Raw genomic sequence first — 20,424 nt, forward strand, 5'->3', positions numbered from 1 at the left:
AATTAACAACTTTTGCAACAGCAAATGTTTTTCAGCCTTCAACATTAAATTCACAAACACCTCTTCCTCTATAGACAAAAACAGTCTTGTTCTACGGCAGGTCATGATCTACCAAACTGATAACCTGATGTCACTCAAACAGACTAGACAATGTCTCTTCTTTCGGCCTCCACCATGCATTGAAGATTAGACTCTCAACACTTCTTCCTCTATAGAGGAAAACCAATCCTGTCCTATGCAGGTCATGATCTATCAACCTGCTAGGGCACCAGCAGATGTAACAAGTAGATACACAGCCTCTGGAAACTGCTTCCTTGTTTTGAAAACATTGCACTTCAGCTATTTTTGATATCCAGAAGAGAAAATGTTTAGGACACAGGAATCACAGTGGACTCTCACTAACCAAATGAGCTATGCTCATACAAATAAGACAGCTCACACAGTTCATGCTTCTTTTTAGTAAGCTGCTTGAAACCAACACTAGGAAACTTGTAACAAAGACTCACTGTGTATTTTATAGTTATTCAAATTTACATTCATTATAGTCATTTAATACTCTAATTATTTATCTTAGGCACAGGAATTATTTTAAGTAAATTAAGTTAAATATAATTTCAATTCAAAATGTTTAAACATATATTAAAATAAACCTTTAATGAATTCACTCTAGTGACCAACAATGGTTTGTTGGACTTGATATACAAGATACAGTAAATGCATAAATACATCAGGCAGAACCTTAACTTAGGGTTTAGGGTTAGATTTATTATTTACTACTGATTATTTTAATTGACTTGAATTAAATGTTATACATTGTTTTATCAATACTATGGAGTAGAGAAGTATGGCTTCATTACTCACTAAACTATCAATAGACTAGTTCCAACATATGCTTCCCCTGTCACGCACAAAGGATTCAATGTAAGGTTTTGTGCACAATGCTCAGTGATCCGTGACAGAAGAAAAGAAAAAATTCAATTAATCATCTAGCCTCGTACTGAAATGCAACAAGCAAAGCATATCTTGGAAGTGGACTATTCAAATAATCTTATAATGTTCTACTTTACCTACTAAAAGTAAACAAAATTGTATGCCCTACATTGTTCTTTGTATCACAATAGACATACATTTGTCTGTACAATAATAGTCTCTATTATATTCTATAGTTATCAGTGTTATAACATATCTTAAACCAGTTACTCACCTGTATCCTGTATTGATTGAATCTAAAAGTACACCATAAGTAAGTATTTCACTCTAGACAGATGTAAGTATATCAGAGATGAGTACCAACCACAGATGGGTTGATAATCTTTAAATAAAGCATACTTTAACATGTATTGTGGACTCCTACAAGCTTCATTAATTTCATTGTAACATTTTTCTTTTAATGTCTCATTATTTTGTCAAGCACTGTGTTAAATTACGAAACTAAATGTGATGGCATTGAGTGATTTCAATGAAACTTTAATATCCCAATATCTTTAGAGTAAACCTAAACAGTTTTGGTTTTAAATATCTTTGAGAAAGTTAGCTATAAATGGTTCTCAGATATCTGACTGTAAAGTAGTCTAGCAGTATTCTTGTATTAAATATTTCAGTCTTTCATGATAAACCATGGCCATAATTTATTGCAATCAGCTGTGGAGTCCTATACAAATGGATTCATGTGTCACCTCTGAGGTCATCATCCATAGGTGGTTTTGGTTAGGTCTCTGCCGTGATCTTAAAGTTTTTCTGAGTTCTCCAGTTTTCTGACCTGTCAGTTAGCCTTGCCCTATTTGTAAGTTTTTTGAATTATGAACAAATTTCTTTTCTATGATTTTGAAGGTGCATATGTCAGGAAACTAGTACCCATAGTGACCTAGATAACAAAGATGAGTTGACATCATAGGTCATCGTACGATAAGGAAGCAAAACGATTTCATCAAAATTTAAAATTAGTGCTATATGTGTTGTACATAATAATGTTTTTACTCTATTACTTTGGCTTATCTGTAATATTTCACATGTGCCTCTTGAATGTTGCTCACTGAAGTGGAGTCTCCTAGAAAGTATAAAACCAAAGTATTTAGTACCTTGTAATGACATTTTTTGGGATACAATTCTACCTGTTGGTTAACAAGATGGGAATCATAGGTAATTTAGCAGTAGTACAATCACCTCTGAGGGTCAAGGGTTGGATTCCTGGACAAAGCATTGCATGTGAGTAGAGATTGATGATTGACTGATTGCTTTGAGAGTTTTTTCTCAGGGCGTTCTTTACAGTTTGTATAAAGTTTCACAACTGGTTTACAAAAAAAATACGCAGTCAAAGACTGCATGTGGCTACTGCCATTTTCAACATCATAAAGATTTTGCGACTGGTAACACATCATATGTCGCATGATTGGCACTGTGTAAGCAATGTCCAGCATATCAACATGTCTGTCCAAATTAGACTGACAGTGGTCATATATTTGCAGAGTTATTTCAGTTTATATGTAGTCATGTGATTGTTGACATCGTAGTCACATGATTGGCACCGGTGTGTAACATCAGTCAAATTTGTATACATTACTGGACATTATTGGTCAAATATCTGTAAAGTTATTACAGTTTTAATATAGTCACGTGATTGATGACGTCATAGTCACATGATTGGCACCCTTGTGTAAGCAATGTCTGGCAATGTATGTCCGTCCAAGTTTGACTGACATTGCTCAAATAATTGTAGAGTTATTACAGTTTTAATACAGTCACGTGATTGATGACATCATATATCACATGATTGGCACCTGTGTGTAACAATGTCCAGGAATGTATACAAGTTTGACTGACATTGGTTAAATATTTGTAGAGTTATTACTGTTTTAATACAGTCACATGATTGATGACATCATATGTCACATGATTAGCACCTGTGTGTAACCAATGATCACTAATGTACGTCTGTCCAGGTTTGAATGACATTGGAGTTATTACAGTTTTTATGTAGTCACATCACAACAACGATCTGATTGGCCCCAAACAATATCAGAAAGTATATTGGACTAAAATGAGTATTCGATTTGGCCTTCCTTTAGTATTTCACTCACACACTCAACAAGATTACATGGATATGCTTACATTGAAGCAGTAGCCTAAAAAATAGCAAGGCAATGGCTGAGGGACCTGGACACCAGGTGTTGTCATAGCAACTACAATTTTTACATGTTCCATACTTTGAATACAATTATAATTCAAAGTTTGAACAATATTCATCCTAATATTCTCAGATACATACTACAGGTAGCCCAAACAAGGTTCCTGTGTATGGTTTATAAGGTAATGTATGGGAGTTATGATAAAGTAACAAACCCAAGTTTGTCGGGTAAAGGGAATAGGTTTCGAGCTAGGTATCACAATTGCCCAATCAGAATGCAGTATGTAACGTGACCAGCTCATGCTTTACAAATGCAGTTTGAACACCATTGATCACACGCTGTAGAAGAAATAAAATATTTGACTTGAAGCCAAGATTTCTCTGGAAATATTTGGCGTGGTTGCATTCAGATACATGACACATTGCATTTTTATTGCGGTTCAAGATAAAAGAGAGTGAATTTTTTGGATTTTCTTGCGTGATGTAGTTGATATCGGGTGCTAAGTCTCCAGCCTTCCCATTATTTAGGTAAAGAAGAGGGGATTTTGAAAACACCCACTAAACAGCCTCAAATTGACTGAACAAAGTAAGAGCAACAACTGCAGCAAGTTTGGAAGTAAATTGTTGAGTGAAACATTTCATTCTCATAACTTATCATAACTCCCATACATTACCTTAAAACCATACACAGGAACCTTGTTTGGGCTGCCTGTGATACATAGTGATGAACATATGACATCATTAATCTCCTAATTAGCATTAACTTAAAGCTTGAATATCTTAAGAACTGAAAATGTTATCAAGAAATTAAATGCTATTTTTTTAAGGAAAATGATGGCACAATATAAACATTTGGTAAGAATTCTTAAAGAGAGCATATTACCTCATTTCCCTAAAAAGCTGTAAGCATTATGCTATTAACAAGAACACACTAGTCCACCCATTTATAGAATAAAGCTTATCTAAACGATAATATAGATTTCTTATAATAAGGTGACTGTACTTTAAGTTTGATCAGGAGAAAAAGCCAATATAACATGGTATTGTTTTGGTGGAAAATAAATTCACATATTGGGCTCTGTTGCTTTTCAAATATAAGTAAAGTGTAGTACCAGAAATAATCAATACCCTCCCCCACTATGGAGTAATCTCTTTAAAGACCCCCCCCCCCCTCCCCCACCACACCACTCCAGCCCTAAAAATTATATTATCCTGTCATACAAACTCCGCAATATTGATCTTGCTCCTCCATGCTCCCTCACCCCTAATTTCTGTGTGTTGGGGGGTGGGGGGGAGGGGCTTTTGGGGTTGGGAACTACATAATATGAAATATATTTTCTCCCACCAGTCATCAAAATTTGTCTTATAGCAATATCCAAATAAATCTAAATTAATTACAATGATTCAAAATATTCAGACACAAATAACCTTTAAAATATAGCATTAAGTAATCAAAATAATTTCAGCTTGCCTCAGGCGCATAGTTCTTTAACACCACTAGTCTGTCCAATTGAATAGCTGAATCAAATCATGAATAGTTGACCAGAATAATCTAATGCTCATGAAGATTGAAGATTCTTAAAATTCCTTTCCTAGAAGTCATTAACACTATTCTTAAAAGTTTTGTTTATGATTAAGATGGTTAATAAATATTTCTAGTTCTGCTGTCTTTAAGTATAGTAGTCAACAAAATAGAGCATGTGTAGTTATAAATTTCTGCAACATGATCTATTATCTCTGCCTTTTCATAATCATTGTGACAGTGACATTGATTGACACCTGGTACAAGCTTAATTTGTAGACTAGAACCCTATTGCAGTAGCATGTAAAAGGTCTCGTGTTAGGCCCTGAAGACCTCTGGGTACTATTGTCCATGAGGTCCATTGAAAATTCTTAGAAATATTAGCTTTGATGTAAATGCTTAGGATCTGGCTCAAATACTTATTTACAAGTAAAGTATTGATATTTCTAGTTAGGCTGTCTTGAATTACAGCAGTCATCAGAAAACAACATACAAAAAATTAATTTACATCATTGCGTCATGATTGGCTGGTTCTGCCCTATCTTAATCATTTGGCAACATGGTGCTAATTGAATAAACTGTAGACCAGCAGAAGCCCACAAAGGTTACTTGGGTAATGTCCTATTGACCCCTGGGTACTATTGTGTAACTTTTCCATTTTGTAGGGGAGGAATCAGGACAGGAAAAATACAAAGGTATTTTATGACTGGTTTACCACAGGTAAATAAAAATTGAAACCATTGATCAGACGCATAGTTCCTTAACATGACAAGTTTATCCCTTAGAACTGATCTTTGATTACAGATAATACTGCTTTCAATAGCTTAATCAAAGCAAGAGTTATTAACATAATAATCTATTGCCTATGAAGTTGGAAAATTATTAGAAGTCATCACCATCTGCATACTTCTTACAAAAGACAATTGTCACATTATTTCTTGTTTTGTAATAAGATCTTTCCAAAAACAAAAATGTGAACATTAAAGATCATTTTGAACATGTACCTTTATATTCTAGAAGAATATGCCGTCTGGCTTCTGACAGGATGTGCAGGTACGAATCCGCATAATTCCCCTTTTTCGGAGAACGATTTCCGCATAATGCAGCAAAATCCCGCATAATTTGTCAAAAACCTTAAGAAAACTTAATAATCAAGAAGAAATGTATTATAATGTTTAAATATTTTGATGACATTATGATTTTTTATAGTTTACTTACCAAATTTCAAGCAATAAACAGTGTTCAAAACTGTATATTGAATCATACGTGTAATGAAAACTAACAAGGCGTTCTCAGTTAAAAACCGTGAAGGAGCCTGGTAACTAGCCTTGAATAAAACGTTCTCTCTGATTGGCTAGAAGTCAAACAATAGCAGCCATAGATAGCAAATAATAGTTGTGTTTCCATGTATTCGCTGACAAGATTTTCGTGCGTTAAATAATATCTCTCTCATAAACATTTGAGATCTAGCGACTCCTAAAATATCTCAAAATGGATAAATTTATTATGAAGCTTTCAAAAATGGCAAAAAATAGAGGAAATTAACATGACTTAAAGTATGCATGTTATTTAAGAATTTTTGATTTCGTGGAGCGAGTTAATTTCATAATAGATAATCTATTAACTACAAGTATGTGAACAATGGTTGTGCAAGGTGAGCTTCAAAAACAGATCATAAATTTAAGGTTTCGAGAAAAAAAACATTCAAAGCAATGTTTTGGAGAGAAGAATATCGAGAAGAACTGCGTGTAGTGTTTAAAAAATGACGATTACCCATGTGGATTAAAAACCTGAGACAAACAAGGCCAGTGTCAATTAAAGAAGCAAAATCAAGGTAAAACTGTAAATAATTATGTAAAAGTTAAGTTAATGAAAGTTTGGATTTGAATAAAGAAGAAAAAATTTTTTAAAACATGTATAATCATATCCATGACCTAAGAAAACAAATTCAGAATTTTTTTCGGTGACATCATCCTGCATCCTATTCCGCATAATTTGCCTTTTTCTCTGCATAATGCATTATAATCGGGGGGAAAAATCCCACATAATTTCAATAATTTTTTTTCCTGCATCCTGTTAGAAGCCCTGTTAAGGTAGGTATCAGGGTACCCCAAAATTGCTCAAAAGTATTGATTTTTACATTTTGCAATAAAATATATAAAAATCTTTGATTTTAGTAGCGATTAATAAAAAAAAATTGGGTTTGTGTAAACAAAGGTGCTTCCACTCACTCAGAAAAAATTTTGCGATTTTCTCGGAAGTGATTTTGCATTCAGTTACCCGTATGTTTTGAGTCCAATGTCAAAGGGAATTTAAATGATTTAACTGGAAATTTGAGTAAGTCATCTTGGACAGTTGTTCTTAAAAAAAATTTCCAATTTTTGATTTTTTTTATTTCCAAAATTATCGTTGATTTTGGCTTGGCTTTAGGTGATATAGCAGTGTCATAACTTTAAGAGCATAGAAAAAAGCAACACAGCAACTAATCAAAAATCTGAGACACACTTTGATGAGTGATGTCTTGTGATCTCAGAAAGGTAATAAGCATCGGTTTCCGATCATTACCGGCTGTCAATGAACTCAGCAAAGATGCCATAAAGAAAACTTGAATAATTTGCTCTAACTTAAAAGGATAAATATATTTTATGAAAAGGAAAAAAGGAATAGTTTCTACATTTATTCAGCTTTCAAAATGTATATTTTGTTGAGGTTTCGATTAAAAGGTTTTGTGCTATTAAGAGTTTAAAGCACAATGGTTGCTAGGGGTACCCTGATACCTTAATGATCAAGGACATAGCATCCCTTTGGGACTTCTGAACTAATAATAATAACTTGAACTTTGAATTATAATTCAGTCTGATGATGATCACTGGAGAGTGATCAAAATGTCAAACAAATAAATTATTCACAGAAAAGGCTTCTGGCATTTACTTTTATATTGCATGCCACTTATAAATTTTGAAAACTTCTTTGTGTGTTTCATTCACTGTCACAACCCATGGTTTTCAGTATTCACCATGGTCAACCCATGGTCTCAATATTCACATAACCAATCAAACAATGCTTACTGTATATTAATGACCACAGACTAACGTACTTTGAATGAAAATAATTGTTCAATAAAAAAACAAACTATTAAGTTCAATGTCAAAAAATAACAACTCTCCTGTTCAAGTTGTCTTAACATGTACATAATCAAGCATGGCAGGTTTCATCAACGTGCTATTTACAGGTGAAATGCTTCATACACAAAACTCGACTGTGAGTATTTTGTAGACAATAAAATGATATTCAGAGAAAGAAATCATACTAAATATTTAGATCCAAAATGTTTCAGTTTTGATGAGCAGCACTAACTCATGAAACCTTCCACAGCGGATAGTAATGTTTTGCTTAAGAATGTTTGCTATCTTCATGTGCAAGAGTAATACACATAACATACCAGCAACTACAGCTATCAAAAAGACTGGGGGAGCAGAGTAAATCATTCATAATCATCTCAAGATATGGTTACTTGCCTGAAATGAAATTAAAAGAAATCATTAATCATGTATTGATCTATATCAAGACTGATTCCATAAGTCAGTATAGGCCGAATTTGTTTGATAAGCTAATGAGTCCATCGCTAAATTAATGGCTGCTCAATTGCCAGCCTTGATGAACAGCCAAAATAGCTTTACAGTAGATCATACATCACAGAAAACATCCATCAATTCACAAAGCAAAAACAAATTAGGGAAAAATTCCAAAGAATGGGAATACTGGGAAAAAACTAAACCAAGACTTGTAAGTAAGTTTTTTCATCTTTTCACGGTGTATAATTTACCTTTTCATCATTACTAAACCAAGACTTGGGAAATTATTGAAGATATAGAAATAGATAAGTCATAGTGCTTGGGAACGAGGTTATTCCGGGCGAAAGCCCTTGAAATTAAATTCGGAAAAAAGTATTTCCAATCTCGCTGGGAATCAAACCCACAACTTTCGGAAATGTACTACCGATGCTCTACCAGCTGAGCTTATGGTCAGACTGAGAGCAAGGCTTTGGAAATTATTGAGATCAATTTTTATAGACAACAATACCCCTAACTGTTTTCAAACAGTAACCCTTTCATGATTGCTAAATTAATATAATAAAACTAATATAACACTCATTCGTAAAAGTTAACTTAAAGACAACAACAACCAATTTACGGGTTGCAAGCATTACCAAGAGAGTTAAAAGACAAAAACATGGCCGTCATTGTGGGACCATTAGCAATGGTTGCTAATGAGAAATCTTTTGTTAAATGATACCAACATGGCCGCGATGACATAACATGCAAATGAAGAATAGTCAAAATGGGATGACACTAGTCATGCAAGCACAAAGGAGCAAAAACTATGAATTATAGAAGCATTTAATTAATATTTTTGAATCAAAATAATTTGAATTATTTTGATTTTAGCAGAGTTTTTGCTGGAGAGCGATCAAAATATCAAACAAATAAATTATTCACAGAAAAGGCTTCTGGCATTTACTTTTATAATGCATGCCACTTTAATAATGCAAACCTCTTTGTGTGTTTCATTCATTGTCACAACCCATGGTTTTCAGTATTCACCATGGTCAACCCATGGTCTCAGTATTCACATAACCAATCAAACAATGCTTACTGTATATTCATGACCACAGACTAATGTACTTTGAATGAAAATAATTGTTCAATAAAAAACTATTAACTTCAATGTCAATAAATAAGAACTCTCCTGTTCAAGTTGTCTTAGCATGTACATGTACATAATCAAGCATGGCAGGTTTCATCAACGTGCTATTTACAGGTGTAATGCTTCATACACAACACTAAACTGTGAGTATTTCGTAGACAATAAAATGATATTCAGAGAAAGAAAGCATATTAAATATTTAGATCCAAAATGTTTCAGTTTTGATGAGCAGCACTAACTCCTGAAACCTTCCACAGCAGATAGTAATATTTTGCTTAAGAATGTTTGCTATCTTCATGTGCAAGAGTAATACACATAACATACCAGCAACTACAGCTATCAAAAAGACTGTGGGAGCAGAGAAAATCATTCATGATCATCTCCAGATATGGTTACTTGCCTGAAATGAAATTAAAAGAAATCATTAATCATCTATTGATCTATACCAAGACTGATTCCATAGGTCAGTCTAGGCTGAATTTGTTTGATAACCTGATGAGTCCATCGCTTAAATTAATGGCTGCTCAATTGCCAGCCTTGGTGACCAGCCAAAATAGCTTTAGCTCAGACATCACAGAAAACATCCATTAATTCACAAAGCAAAAATATTACAGAAAAATTCCAAAGAATGTGAATAATGGGAGAAAGCTAAACCAAGACTTGGGAAATTATTGAAGATATAGAAATAGATAAGTTATAGTGCTTGGGAACGAGGTTATTCCAGGCGAAAGCCCTTGAAATTAAATTCGGAAAAATTTAATTCCAATCTTGCTGGGAATCAAACCCACGACCTTCGCAATGGATGCTAATAAGAAATCTTTTGTTAAATGATAACAACATGGCCGTGATGACATAACATGCAAACGAAGAATAGTCAAAATGGGATGTCACTAGTTATGCAAGCACAAAGGAGCAAAAACTATGAATTATAAAAGCATTTAATTATTATTTTTGATTCAAAAATTTGAAATATTTTGATGTTAGCAGAGTTTTTGCAAGCAATCATATATTTCTACATTCTAGAAAACTCAAATTTCATTCACCTCTAATTCACATTTTCAGCACTAGCCCTCAAGGAACATAAATTGTTTTAGATTGTGCAACAATCACCAAAAAGTTCAGACATTGTTCTCCAATTTCCATACAATGTAGCGACTCTGAATGATGAATAAGTAAATAATCATTTCTCTAGCTTGATTGAGGCTTTTGCTATTGGTGTTAAAGGACAACTGACCCTCCAAAATGACCCATTTTTAAGAGGAACTACATCATTTGAGAAGTCCAAAAATCCAGTTTTTAAAGGGGATAGAGCATCCATTTTTCTAAAACAATTTTTTGAAAACATCGCATATATCGCTCTGGTGGCCGCCATCTTGCGCTTTTATCGCGGGCTCAGAAAAATAGCGTAATGACGTCACAACGTCACAAGAGTTCAAGCTTCCAGTTGTTTGCCTGACTTCTTCCTCAGTTTCTTATACGTTTTACTCAATATTTTGCGAAAAAATACAACTTGGTCATCAAATTAAAGGCATGTCAGAATCTAATTCTTCTTCCGAAGGCTCGGACAGCTCGGGAGACGATTTCGCTCAAGAATTTTTCGGAATGGACGACGAATTTGGTTTACGGCCATATCAGTTTGAACCAGAAATAGAAATCTCCTCAGATGAAGAGTTCAGAGAAGGATCTGACAGTGACATTATTGAAGACGATGAACAAGAGAACAATCGACTTACAAATTCAGATTGGTAAGTCGTACTTCTGTCTTATCACAAAACTGAACTACATATCCATTTTATATAAAATCGTATCTTGCCACTCGTGTTCTTGCAATATGTTCTTTAGATATTGGTATGCATGAATCCAGTTTGCGACCAAAAGCAATACCAACTTTCACAATTTTAATTAAAAACATGTTTAAAAACATCGCTTGATAGTCAATAAGTTATATACTGCAGGATATAGATACAGGGATATAGTTGTGTCACAAGTTGTGTATGTATATTCTCACTTGGGACAATCGTTGATAATGTTCAAAGATACTAAGAATTGTTTTATTTCTGTTAAATAGGTGTACCTGTGGTAGCTGCCAAATTATGGATTCAATATCTGAATGCATTTGTTGCCAAGAAATCGAAAAAGTGGTTGCAACATGCCAGTCTGTTGTTGAAGATGGAGATGCTGATGAACCACCACCATGCATTACTCAACATCCTGGATTCTTACCTGTTTGTGCCAATAAGTATGTTCTTCGAACCGCATGGGCTCAGTACAAACAGCAGTACAGTAATGCGTATGAAGGCCCAGAGCACAAGCAGTACAGACACATTGCATATAGGCAACTAGCAAGATGGTGCTGGGGAGTTCTTGGAAAGGAAGTTCGGGTTGTTCTGCCCTCTTGTGCTGTCATGTGCATCAGAGCACACTTCCCTCCCCCTGGACTAGAGGAGGACTTTGAATTTGAAGGTTTTCACTATGCAGATGATTAGCTTGGCCTAAAGTTACATGGAGTTATTATATACATTTTATTTATTCCTTACTTCATTTCATATACACAGAGTGGATTTTTTTCTATCAGGATTTCTGAATTGATAAATTGAAAAGGAAAACATGGAAAGGCTGAGACCAAAATGTATAAGATTAGTCATGAATTTATTTTTAGATGAAGTACATATAGAAAGTTGTTTATATAAATGTTTTCTAGGTTTTGCATATTTTATTATTTAAAAACAACTACACCTAGACAAAATATCCAGCTGAATAGAGAACCTAGTGTACAAAGCACTAGTGGACAAAATCATGAGCTAACCAAGCAAATTTTGCAGTTATACTAGACATGGATAACCAATATTTCCTGGGCACCAATTTGTCTGAAAACAAGGCTAGTCAGTATTGTTTATAAAGAATTTGCCTTGAAGTAGCATGCTATAATGGATTCAAAAATTGTGCTAAATGAAAAAAATATTCTCTTGGTGATAGAATCCCACCCCATCTTAGAATCTCGGTACTGACTAGTCTCATTGTCAGACAAATTGGCACTAGGAAATCTTGGCATCCAGGCTTGTCAGCCATTTATGGCTCATATATTTTTTTCCCAGGCAAATAGGCCCTTTGCAGCTCAGTAATCATGTGCTGATTAATTCACTGAGAGCAAATGAATGAACATCTTGATTCCCATGAGTGAAAGCGAAAGTCACTATTCAGCTGGAATTTTTTCTATACTACATTCATACTGGGAGAGACCCCATATATAATGGAGCGTAGATAGTTAAAGAAAAGACCTCTTTTAAGATTTCATTTAAAAGTCAATCGTTTCCTAAGTGGTAATGATATTTTAATAAAATTTCCATCTGAACATCTAAAAACTGCAAACTTATCTACCACTTTAATCAGGTCCCCTTCACATTAATTACATATTTTGTTTATAGCAGTTTTACTTGGGTCTGTCATGTACCTTCCCATTTGTAGAAGCATTGTAATTATTACCAGTAATGAACACAACTGTTCAAAGATGAGGGGGATTGGGACGACAGGCTTACTTGACAGTTCTTTCAAAACAGCTATTCACTAGAGTACAATCACTAAAAGAGTGCCAATGATGCTTTGCATTATTTTCTACTAAATAGTGTTAATTAAAAATAGGAAATGGTTAGAATTAGCATCACTTAACACTACACATTTTAGTGTTTTTAGTCTCTACTACATTCCATTTAAATTAATTACCTAGAAAATCTTGACCGGTGTCGTTCAATCAATTCCTGTTTGTCTGGGGCAGGAACACTAGCAATGTTTCTTGGTAATTCAACCTCTTCAATTGGGTCAACCCCTGCAGCCTCCATGCCACCCTCACAAATTTCAAGTACTTTCAGTTGTAGCTCAGGGAGGAAAGCATAGCTTTTTCTTTGTAAGACTGGCTTAACAACCCAGCGCTTGTGCATCTTAGGGAAGCACTTGCGATAACGAGCTTCTCCACTCCTTGGGCCTTTTTGAACAATTGCTTGAATTCTAGCTGTATTGAAATTGTTGTCAATGGCAGCAAGTTGAGTACGAGCAACCATTCCCTTGTAAGAGAAGTGCTCTCTTTTTGAGCAATACTTCAGCATCATCGAATGATAAACTTCAAGCCCTCCTGTGTGACAAAAGTCGGTCAATCTTGCCAAGTCATTAAGTAACTTTGGTTGAAGGACAACCTCTTCTAGGGCCACATGAGCTGGTGACCCCGGCTTGATCCAGTGTGTGGTGCGCACTTGTCTGCGGGTTAGGGGAGGATGGGCACACTTTTTGAATACCTCTGCATCCTTCCAGGAATGCTTGTTCACGCAATGGTGAACAACAGATTTCCACTACTCTCTCAAAAGTTGTACATCCCCATTACATGTAGCAGCACACCACCAAAGATGGTTTGAAATGGATTGTATCCAGGGTGCCAGCTCTTGGTTTTTCTTCAATTTTGCTTTCTTGTTCAGCTTTTTTACAATTGACTTGGAAAGATGCCACATATCATACTGGTGTTTGATGTGGCTAAAATCTTTTGCCATAGTGCTGGTGATGGATGTGTGTCTGTCAGTTGTGATACATTTTATACTGACCGTGTCTTCTAAAGTGTTCAAACACCTTAGAAACCCCTCTTTCTCCATAGCATTGGAGCTGGTTACTTCAGAGACTTGAACAATGCTGAAGGTGGCAATTTTCCCTGTGCTTGTCTCCATCATAGTATATGTGCCATATTTAGCACTATGGCCAGGACTGTCACTTCGGCCATCACCATTGAGATTTACTATGTCCTTATTTGACAGCTCTTCAATTACAGCAGCCTCCTCTCTCTTCCAAGCATCATTAACAACAGGAAATAGGTAACGTTCCTGATGTCTGTAAAAGACCCTCTCACTCAGAAATTTTAGGCCAAGACAGGATGCAAAGTTTTGAAGTCTGGTAAAAGTATTACCAGTAAATAATATTGATGAGGAAATCAACAAGTTCCCAATAGCTAAGCGATTTAACATTGGCTGTGAGTACCATGTCAAAGCATGATGTTTCATACATATAGTTGTCACAATAAGTAGGCTGCCTTGACATACAAAGTTGACATCAGCGACAGGTGCTCCACAGCTTCTACAAAACTTGAATAACTGCTGCAAACAAGAGTTAAATACCAAATATTTAGGTTCTTTGATATGGTTTTCAAGAGTTTTATTGCAGTCTTTGTTTTCTGGCTCTAATTCACTGTCCGCTGTTGAAACTGTCTCTTGCGATGAAACAATGAAACCATGATCATCGTCACTTAGTGGGAGTCCCTCTTCCTCTGAAAACAAAGACTTTTCTGACTTTTGTGGAGACACTGTTGGCATTGACTTTACTGGTGAGGGGTGATAGCTAGTACTGTAGCTGTGGTCGTGGAAGCTCACACTGAGTATTTCATCTCTACTGATGTTTGGTGAAGGGGAGGGATTGTAAACTGTTGTTGTGTCGGCATCTTTATAGTATCCAGGCTCTGTCTGAGTTGATACAGTGGATGTTACAACATATCTACAACCAAGGCAACACTGAACACCAATCTCCTTACAAAGTGGTTCAGGAGAGAACTCTGGTGTTTCCATACTTGGTGGATCTTCACACGAGGGATTTATTGTGGCACATAGCTGCTCCACATTCTTTGAAAATACAAAAATAAACAATGTTTTCAACAATACTATAAACCATTCTTCGAGGCCTACTTTACCTTAAATAATACAAAATAAACATATTAACCAACAATGCTATAAATTATTCTTCCGTGGTCATTTATCCAAGCAAATTTGGAATATTACGGCAACATTGTTATGGTTTACGAATAGATATCAAATGTAAACTAAACACGTGCAAATAACCATTTTGAAAATTTCAAGTATCGATCAAATATTACTAGCTATACTTATGATTTTAAGCAACATTTCATCTATGAAAGCATAAATAGCTAATGATTGATGACTCGCTTCGGTATGCATTAATAAGTCTTTTTCATGAGTGATTATTTCGAAAAACAATGTAAACTATGTTATGTATAAATGACATGTTATCTCACCTCTTCGTTTTGTTTGCGTTTGAGCCGGTTCTCTGATGTAGCTCTTCTTTTAGCTGGCTTGCAAAAATTGAATACTGACGGAACAGCATCGCTCTTTAATCTCCTCTTCCTTTTTATCCCGGTTAACTGCTCCATCAGATCCACTTCAAAGCATGAATCCTCGAAGTGATCGCTGCAAACGTAGCAGTTCTTCAAAGGCAGCAGGTTCTCTCTCTTTATCCGCGCTATCCATGCCTTCTGAAGAGCTATTTTGTTAGGAATTTTGTGGTAGCTAACAGACTCAGTTTTGGAAGAATGGTTGGTGCATTCTGGCACACAACAATGGACCATCTGGATTAAGAAACTTACTCTAACTTAGACTATTAAAAGATCGACTAGCACTCGAAATATACAAACTCAACAAGTTTGGAATGCAAGCTTCACGTTGTGACGTCACGGCATTAATGCGGTAATTTATTGCGGGCTCAAATATGGCGCTCTTCTATTGCTATTTTTCGCGAATTGATTATTTCTTTTCGGCGACATAGAAGCTGTATCAGAGTTCAAAGTTGAATTTATGTGATCTATGTACGTTGTAGTTTTATATGAAAAACGGCAATTTTTGGGGTCAGTTGTCCTTTAAGATAGCTTATTAAAGAAATGTACCCAAATTGTCTCTTTAAAGTCAGTGAATTTGTATGGAAATCCGAGAACGATGTCCGAACATTTTGGTGACCGTAACACAATCCAAGCTAGCGCCATAAAACTAAATTGAACAAGAGTGTATACTGGGTTGCCTTGTTATGACGTCATTCCAGTGTTTTGATAAGCAAAAAGTCATAAAAATTAACTGCTGTGATCGCTGTGCATGTATAAAGGAAGTTGTCCACCCTCCTTTTTTACTTCATTGTTTGAAAATACTTCATAATACCTGACTTAAGAGGAAAAATTTTAAAAATCTAACTAAAAAAGACAAAATTGACTTAGCACTAACACTCAGAAAAGTTTTATTTACTCTCTGAAATAATACAAGTTTTTTCTACAAATTCTTTTACTTTTTTTTATTCTGGACGCCGAAGCTCCGAGTTTAGCTTCTGGGTTGACGGATTTGGTATCAATCAATATGTGGAATACAAATAAACAATTTTGTGTTATGCATGTCACACTACTTAATTACTTTACCACGACCTGACCATATGAAATTGCCCGCGGTAAATGAACCCGATGGAAGAAGTTATGTTAGTATTTCACTCATAAAACATTCATTTGCTCACTCAAATTAGCCAACTTTTTCTAGGAATTCCCTTAGAAATATCATTCAGCTTGTCTCTATTTGGGTTTGTATATCACTGGTTGTTAAGGTCTAATATCTATCAAAGCCTAGTTATGAGTTTATTGAGAAACACTTGATTTATATTGTAAGTTAGGCTGATTTTTCCTCAAGATTCCATCGGAATTGGTATTCTTTTTGTCCTTTAGTATATTTTCAAGTTCTTATTTTGTCGCTTATAATTTTATTGAAGAAATCATTGCGTAAAGTGGACTGTTATTAATGTAAAAGTGCCACAGGCAACCCAGTAATAACTCCTTATGTTCTTAAGGCTTAAAATATCTATTTTTCAATCATTCTGTCCTAGCTCTCTGACAACGAGGGAAAGGACATGTTACACTTGTCACTACTTAACACTTCAAAATATATATCTTTTTAAATGGCATGGTTATTCATTTATAAATAGGTAAATTACGAGCCTTGGATGAGCCTTATCCATTGCATATTTAAGGAATATAAAACCCACACGCATGTCTCTGTACTATGTACTATATGCTATTGCATATTTTCTATAAGCTTAATTCTTCGAAAAAAAATATTGCAGCAAAACAAACCCAAAAACAGTGTTGGGTTTTATGTTTTCTATGGAGGGGTAACGTAAGTGAGTACACGTTGTTGTCTTCAAACTACGGAGAAAATAAGTTTAAGAAATACTTTAAAAGACATTGTAAATTGAACAGCGATATCCAGAAAAGTATAAGTACCTTTCTTTAGGCCTGTTCAACGATTAAAACCCATTCTACGAACACAAAATGAATGTTTGAAGACAAGTTTTAACAGCGACGAGCGACTTCACACGTGTCACAATAAATGGTCGCTAATTTAACGACAAGACCACAAATGTCATTAAAAAGCCCTCCACAGAAGATAAGACATTTAAATTCAATATTTCAAGGGTTCTTCTAAGGTTCTGAACGTTTCTTACCGTAAGGAAATAGCAATTTTCGTCTCCCTTCAAATTCCTCCATCTTGTTCTTATATGTATTGCATACCCATAAAACCTTGCACGATTATACTCAACGCTTTCAACGCGGAACGGAAGAACTGCGGAATGGCGGAATATTCTAAAACGCGGAATACAAGAAGAAATATATATCACATAATATAATAATATTAATAACCTAAAATAGGTATGGTATTTAAGAACTCGCAATGCTGAACTCTAATGTATGCCAATAAATGAATGAATGCTAATAAGTAAATGAGTGGACCGCTTCTTTGAAAAAAATACATCCTGGCAGCAGTCGCTTTACTAACCTCATCTGGCAAACATCAATAAAAAGAATACCCTGTCTGCTTGTAGGGTATGAACAGCCATGCAGCTATGTATATATATAAATACTTTTGAGCTCTACCCTAACTTTAACCATATATTCCTATTTCCGTTAAAGTATAGTGCTTGGGAACGAGGTTATTCCGGGCGAAAGGTCTTGGAATTAAATTCGGATTAAAAGGTTGTTTTTTGTCCGCAAAACTAGTCTATTCTATAATACATTGAATTGATTCGCATGGTATCGATAAAATGCTAAAGGACTATTCCAAAACGATTTTTTCTATTTATGGTATGGACAATCCGCATAATATGCTTTAACCCTATTCTATTTTACGGAACTATCGTTGAATCTCACGGTCATCCGTTAAGCCAGGATATTATCTCTACACCTTTAATAAAACCCCAGTACCTAGCGCAGTTGCATTCTTGTTTGCTATTAGATCAGACAAGCTGAAAAGTTTTCAGCTTATTGGATCGAATAGAAAAAAACTATAGGGCTAGATTAGTCTAGACCTTGAGTTTTTAATCTTCATACAGAATCTACTCTTTATGATTTAGACATGATAGATCTATTGAAAGGGAAAAGGAATTGAAAACAATAGCTTCCAAATGGGTTTAAAGTGAAGTCAAAGATACATACACAAGAATACTACATCACGGGCGGTGAAGGACACCATAAATGCTGTAATTTGTGATGTGAGATGGCTGTACGATGTGAGACGCACTCTACGCCCGCGATGTACTCTTTTTCATCAAAGCGCACCATTCTATTACAATCGAAGCCTATTTTTCTTTATCCTTCCAGTTGTTCATATAACAAAGCAATCGTACATGAAACGAAGGCTGATGATGTGGATGGATTTCTAACCACTATGTCATTATGGACAAAGAGAGTAACAGCAAGTTTGAGAAGACGTTTGAAGACATTTGGATTTCTAACCACTTTTTCATTATAGACCAAGAGAATAAACAACAAATTTGAGAAGATGATCAGTGTTAGTGCTTTTATCATTTGTAAACTGATGGTCTTTACACATAGGAACGGCAGCCTGCCGCAGGTATTTTCATATAGCAATGACTATCTATCCCATCTCATAATGATGTTGAAGTGTTAAACGATTCGAAAGGACATTTTTTTCAAATTAGTTTGTTTGTTAAATCTTGGAAAACTATACTCGGCATTCTTTCCTTGCAACCGAATTCTTTGTTAACGAAGTTTGTCCACAAATCGCTCCCACAATCATAACAAAAACATCAAAAAGGCTAGTCTTTGTGAAAAAAGTGAAAAAGTCTCACAGTCTCATGCATATGGAGGTGACATTGCTTAGTTCAAGAGTAGTATAGGGAATGGGGGTTCCAGCGCAATCTCAACACGGGGTAAGACCCGCGTCAAAAATCCACCTACGGACGACCCCCACTCCAAGTGTGGTTGAGGGCAACAGCGCACTTAAATATATTAGTCTATATATGGAGTGTGAAGAATGTAAGAGAACTTTTAAGAAAGAAGCGGATTTGAAAAAGCATTTGAAAATGAAGACGAAGTGTATGAGCAGTTATGATTGTGGATGTGGTAAGAAGTTTGAGACTAAGGTTAAATTGTTTTGGCATTGTCAGGACTGTGAGTACGACTACGACGACCTAAAAAGTGCTTGGTATTAGGTATAAAATATTTCCTATTATATAGATGGAATCCCAAAGCAACTTCAGCACGGTGTCAATACCCGGTAACGGTGAGATTGACGTTAGACAGTTTTGGCGTCAGTCAGAAAGGAAGGTTAAAAGGACTCTCCGAAAAGGTATAGAAGAATTAGGAGCCCTGAAAGCGAGCATAATGGTAGAAGTAAGTTTGTCAAAAGACGAGGTAATGACGACAGCAATGTTGCGATCAAAGTCGTTAGTGATATTAGAATCCACGAATCTGGATAGGTCACTCAGTGAAGCCTTAGAAGCAATAATGGAGTCGCTGTCTAACTACACGAAAGAAGGATCGGGTTGGACAGTAGAGGAGGTTGAAGGAATAGAGATAAGTATGGCCAGGTACGTACCCATACGAGGGGGGAGTTACGTACCGCTACCAACGTGGGTAGAAAGGAAGAAGGCTATTGTAAACGTGAAGAATGAAGACAATCGATGCTTTATGTGGGCAATCAGGTCTGCACTGTATCCAGCAGAGAAGGATCCCTGTAGGACAAGTAAGTATCCCACAGATGATTTAGAGTGGGATGGTGTGGAATTTCCCATGCAGTTGATAGACATCCCCATATTTGAGGAAATAAACGATCTAGCAATTAACGTTTACGGAGTCAGAGAGCAGACGATAGTACCGTTAGTTCTGTCAAAAAGTAAAGGAGAGCGCGTACATTTATTCTACCACGGCGGACACTACTCATGGGTTAAACACATTAGCAGACTATTCTACAGACATACTAAG

General features: G+C 35.5%; 2 protein-coding genes and 1 long non-coding RNA gene across 3 annotated transcripts; 1 reads left to right on the forward strand and 2 right to left on the reverse strand.

Annotated features, from left to right (window-relative positions):
- Nucleotides 1-1,480: 1,480 nt before the first annotated feature.
- Nucleotides 1,481-17,708, reverse strand: LOC116289517 (uncharacterized). The gene is made up of 4 exons (XR_004196335.2): nucleotides 17,646-17,708; nucleotides 9,678-9,753; nucleotides 8,089-8,164; nucleotides 1,481-2,047 (listed from the first exon to the last, which is right to left on the reverse strand). It is a non-coding gene; the product is annotated as an uncharacterized LOC116289517 (long non-coding RNA).
- Nucleotides 10,616-13,085, forward strand: LOC148911713 (uncharacterized). The gene is made up of 2 exons (XM_089029055.1): nucleotides 10,616-11,098; nucleotides 11,422-13,085. The coding sequence occupies exons 1-2, from the start codon at nucleotides 10,884-10,886 to the stop codon at nucleotides 11,837-11,839; spliced, it is 633 nt and encodes a 210-aa protein (XP_088885181.1). The 5' UTR covers nucleotides 10,616-10,883; the 3' UTR covers nucleotides 11,840-13,085.
- On the reverse strand, nucleotides 12,021-15,741 carry LOC148911714 (uncharacterized). Its single transcript, XM_089029123.1, has 2 exons — nucleotides 15,412-15,741; nucleotides 12,021-15,001 (listed from the first exon to the last, which is right to left on the reverse strand). The coding sequence occupies exons 1-2, from the start codon at nucleotides 15,739-15,741 to the stop codon at nucleotides 13,694-13,696; spliced, it is 1,638 nt and encodes a 545-aa protein (XP_088885249.1). The 3' UTR covers nucleotides 12,021-13,693.
- Nucleotides 17,709-20,424: the final 2,716 nt, after the last annotated feature.

This window comes from Actinia tenebrosa, unplaced genomic scaffold (genome assembly GCF_029948245.1).
Source record: "Actinia tenebrosa isolate PJP-AT-01 unplaced genomic scaffold, QUT_ActTen_1.0 PGA_scaffold13__45_contigs__length_12533684, whole genome shotgun sequence".
NCBI lineage: Eukaryota > Metazoa > Cnidaria > Anthozoa > Actiniaria > Actiniidae > Actinia > Actinia tenebrosa.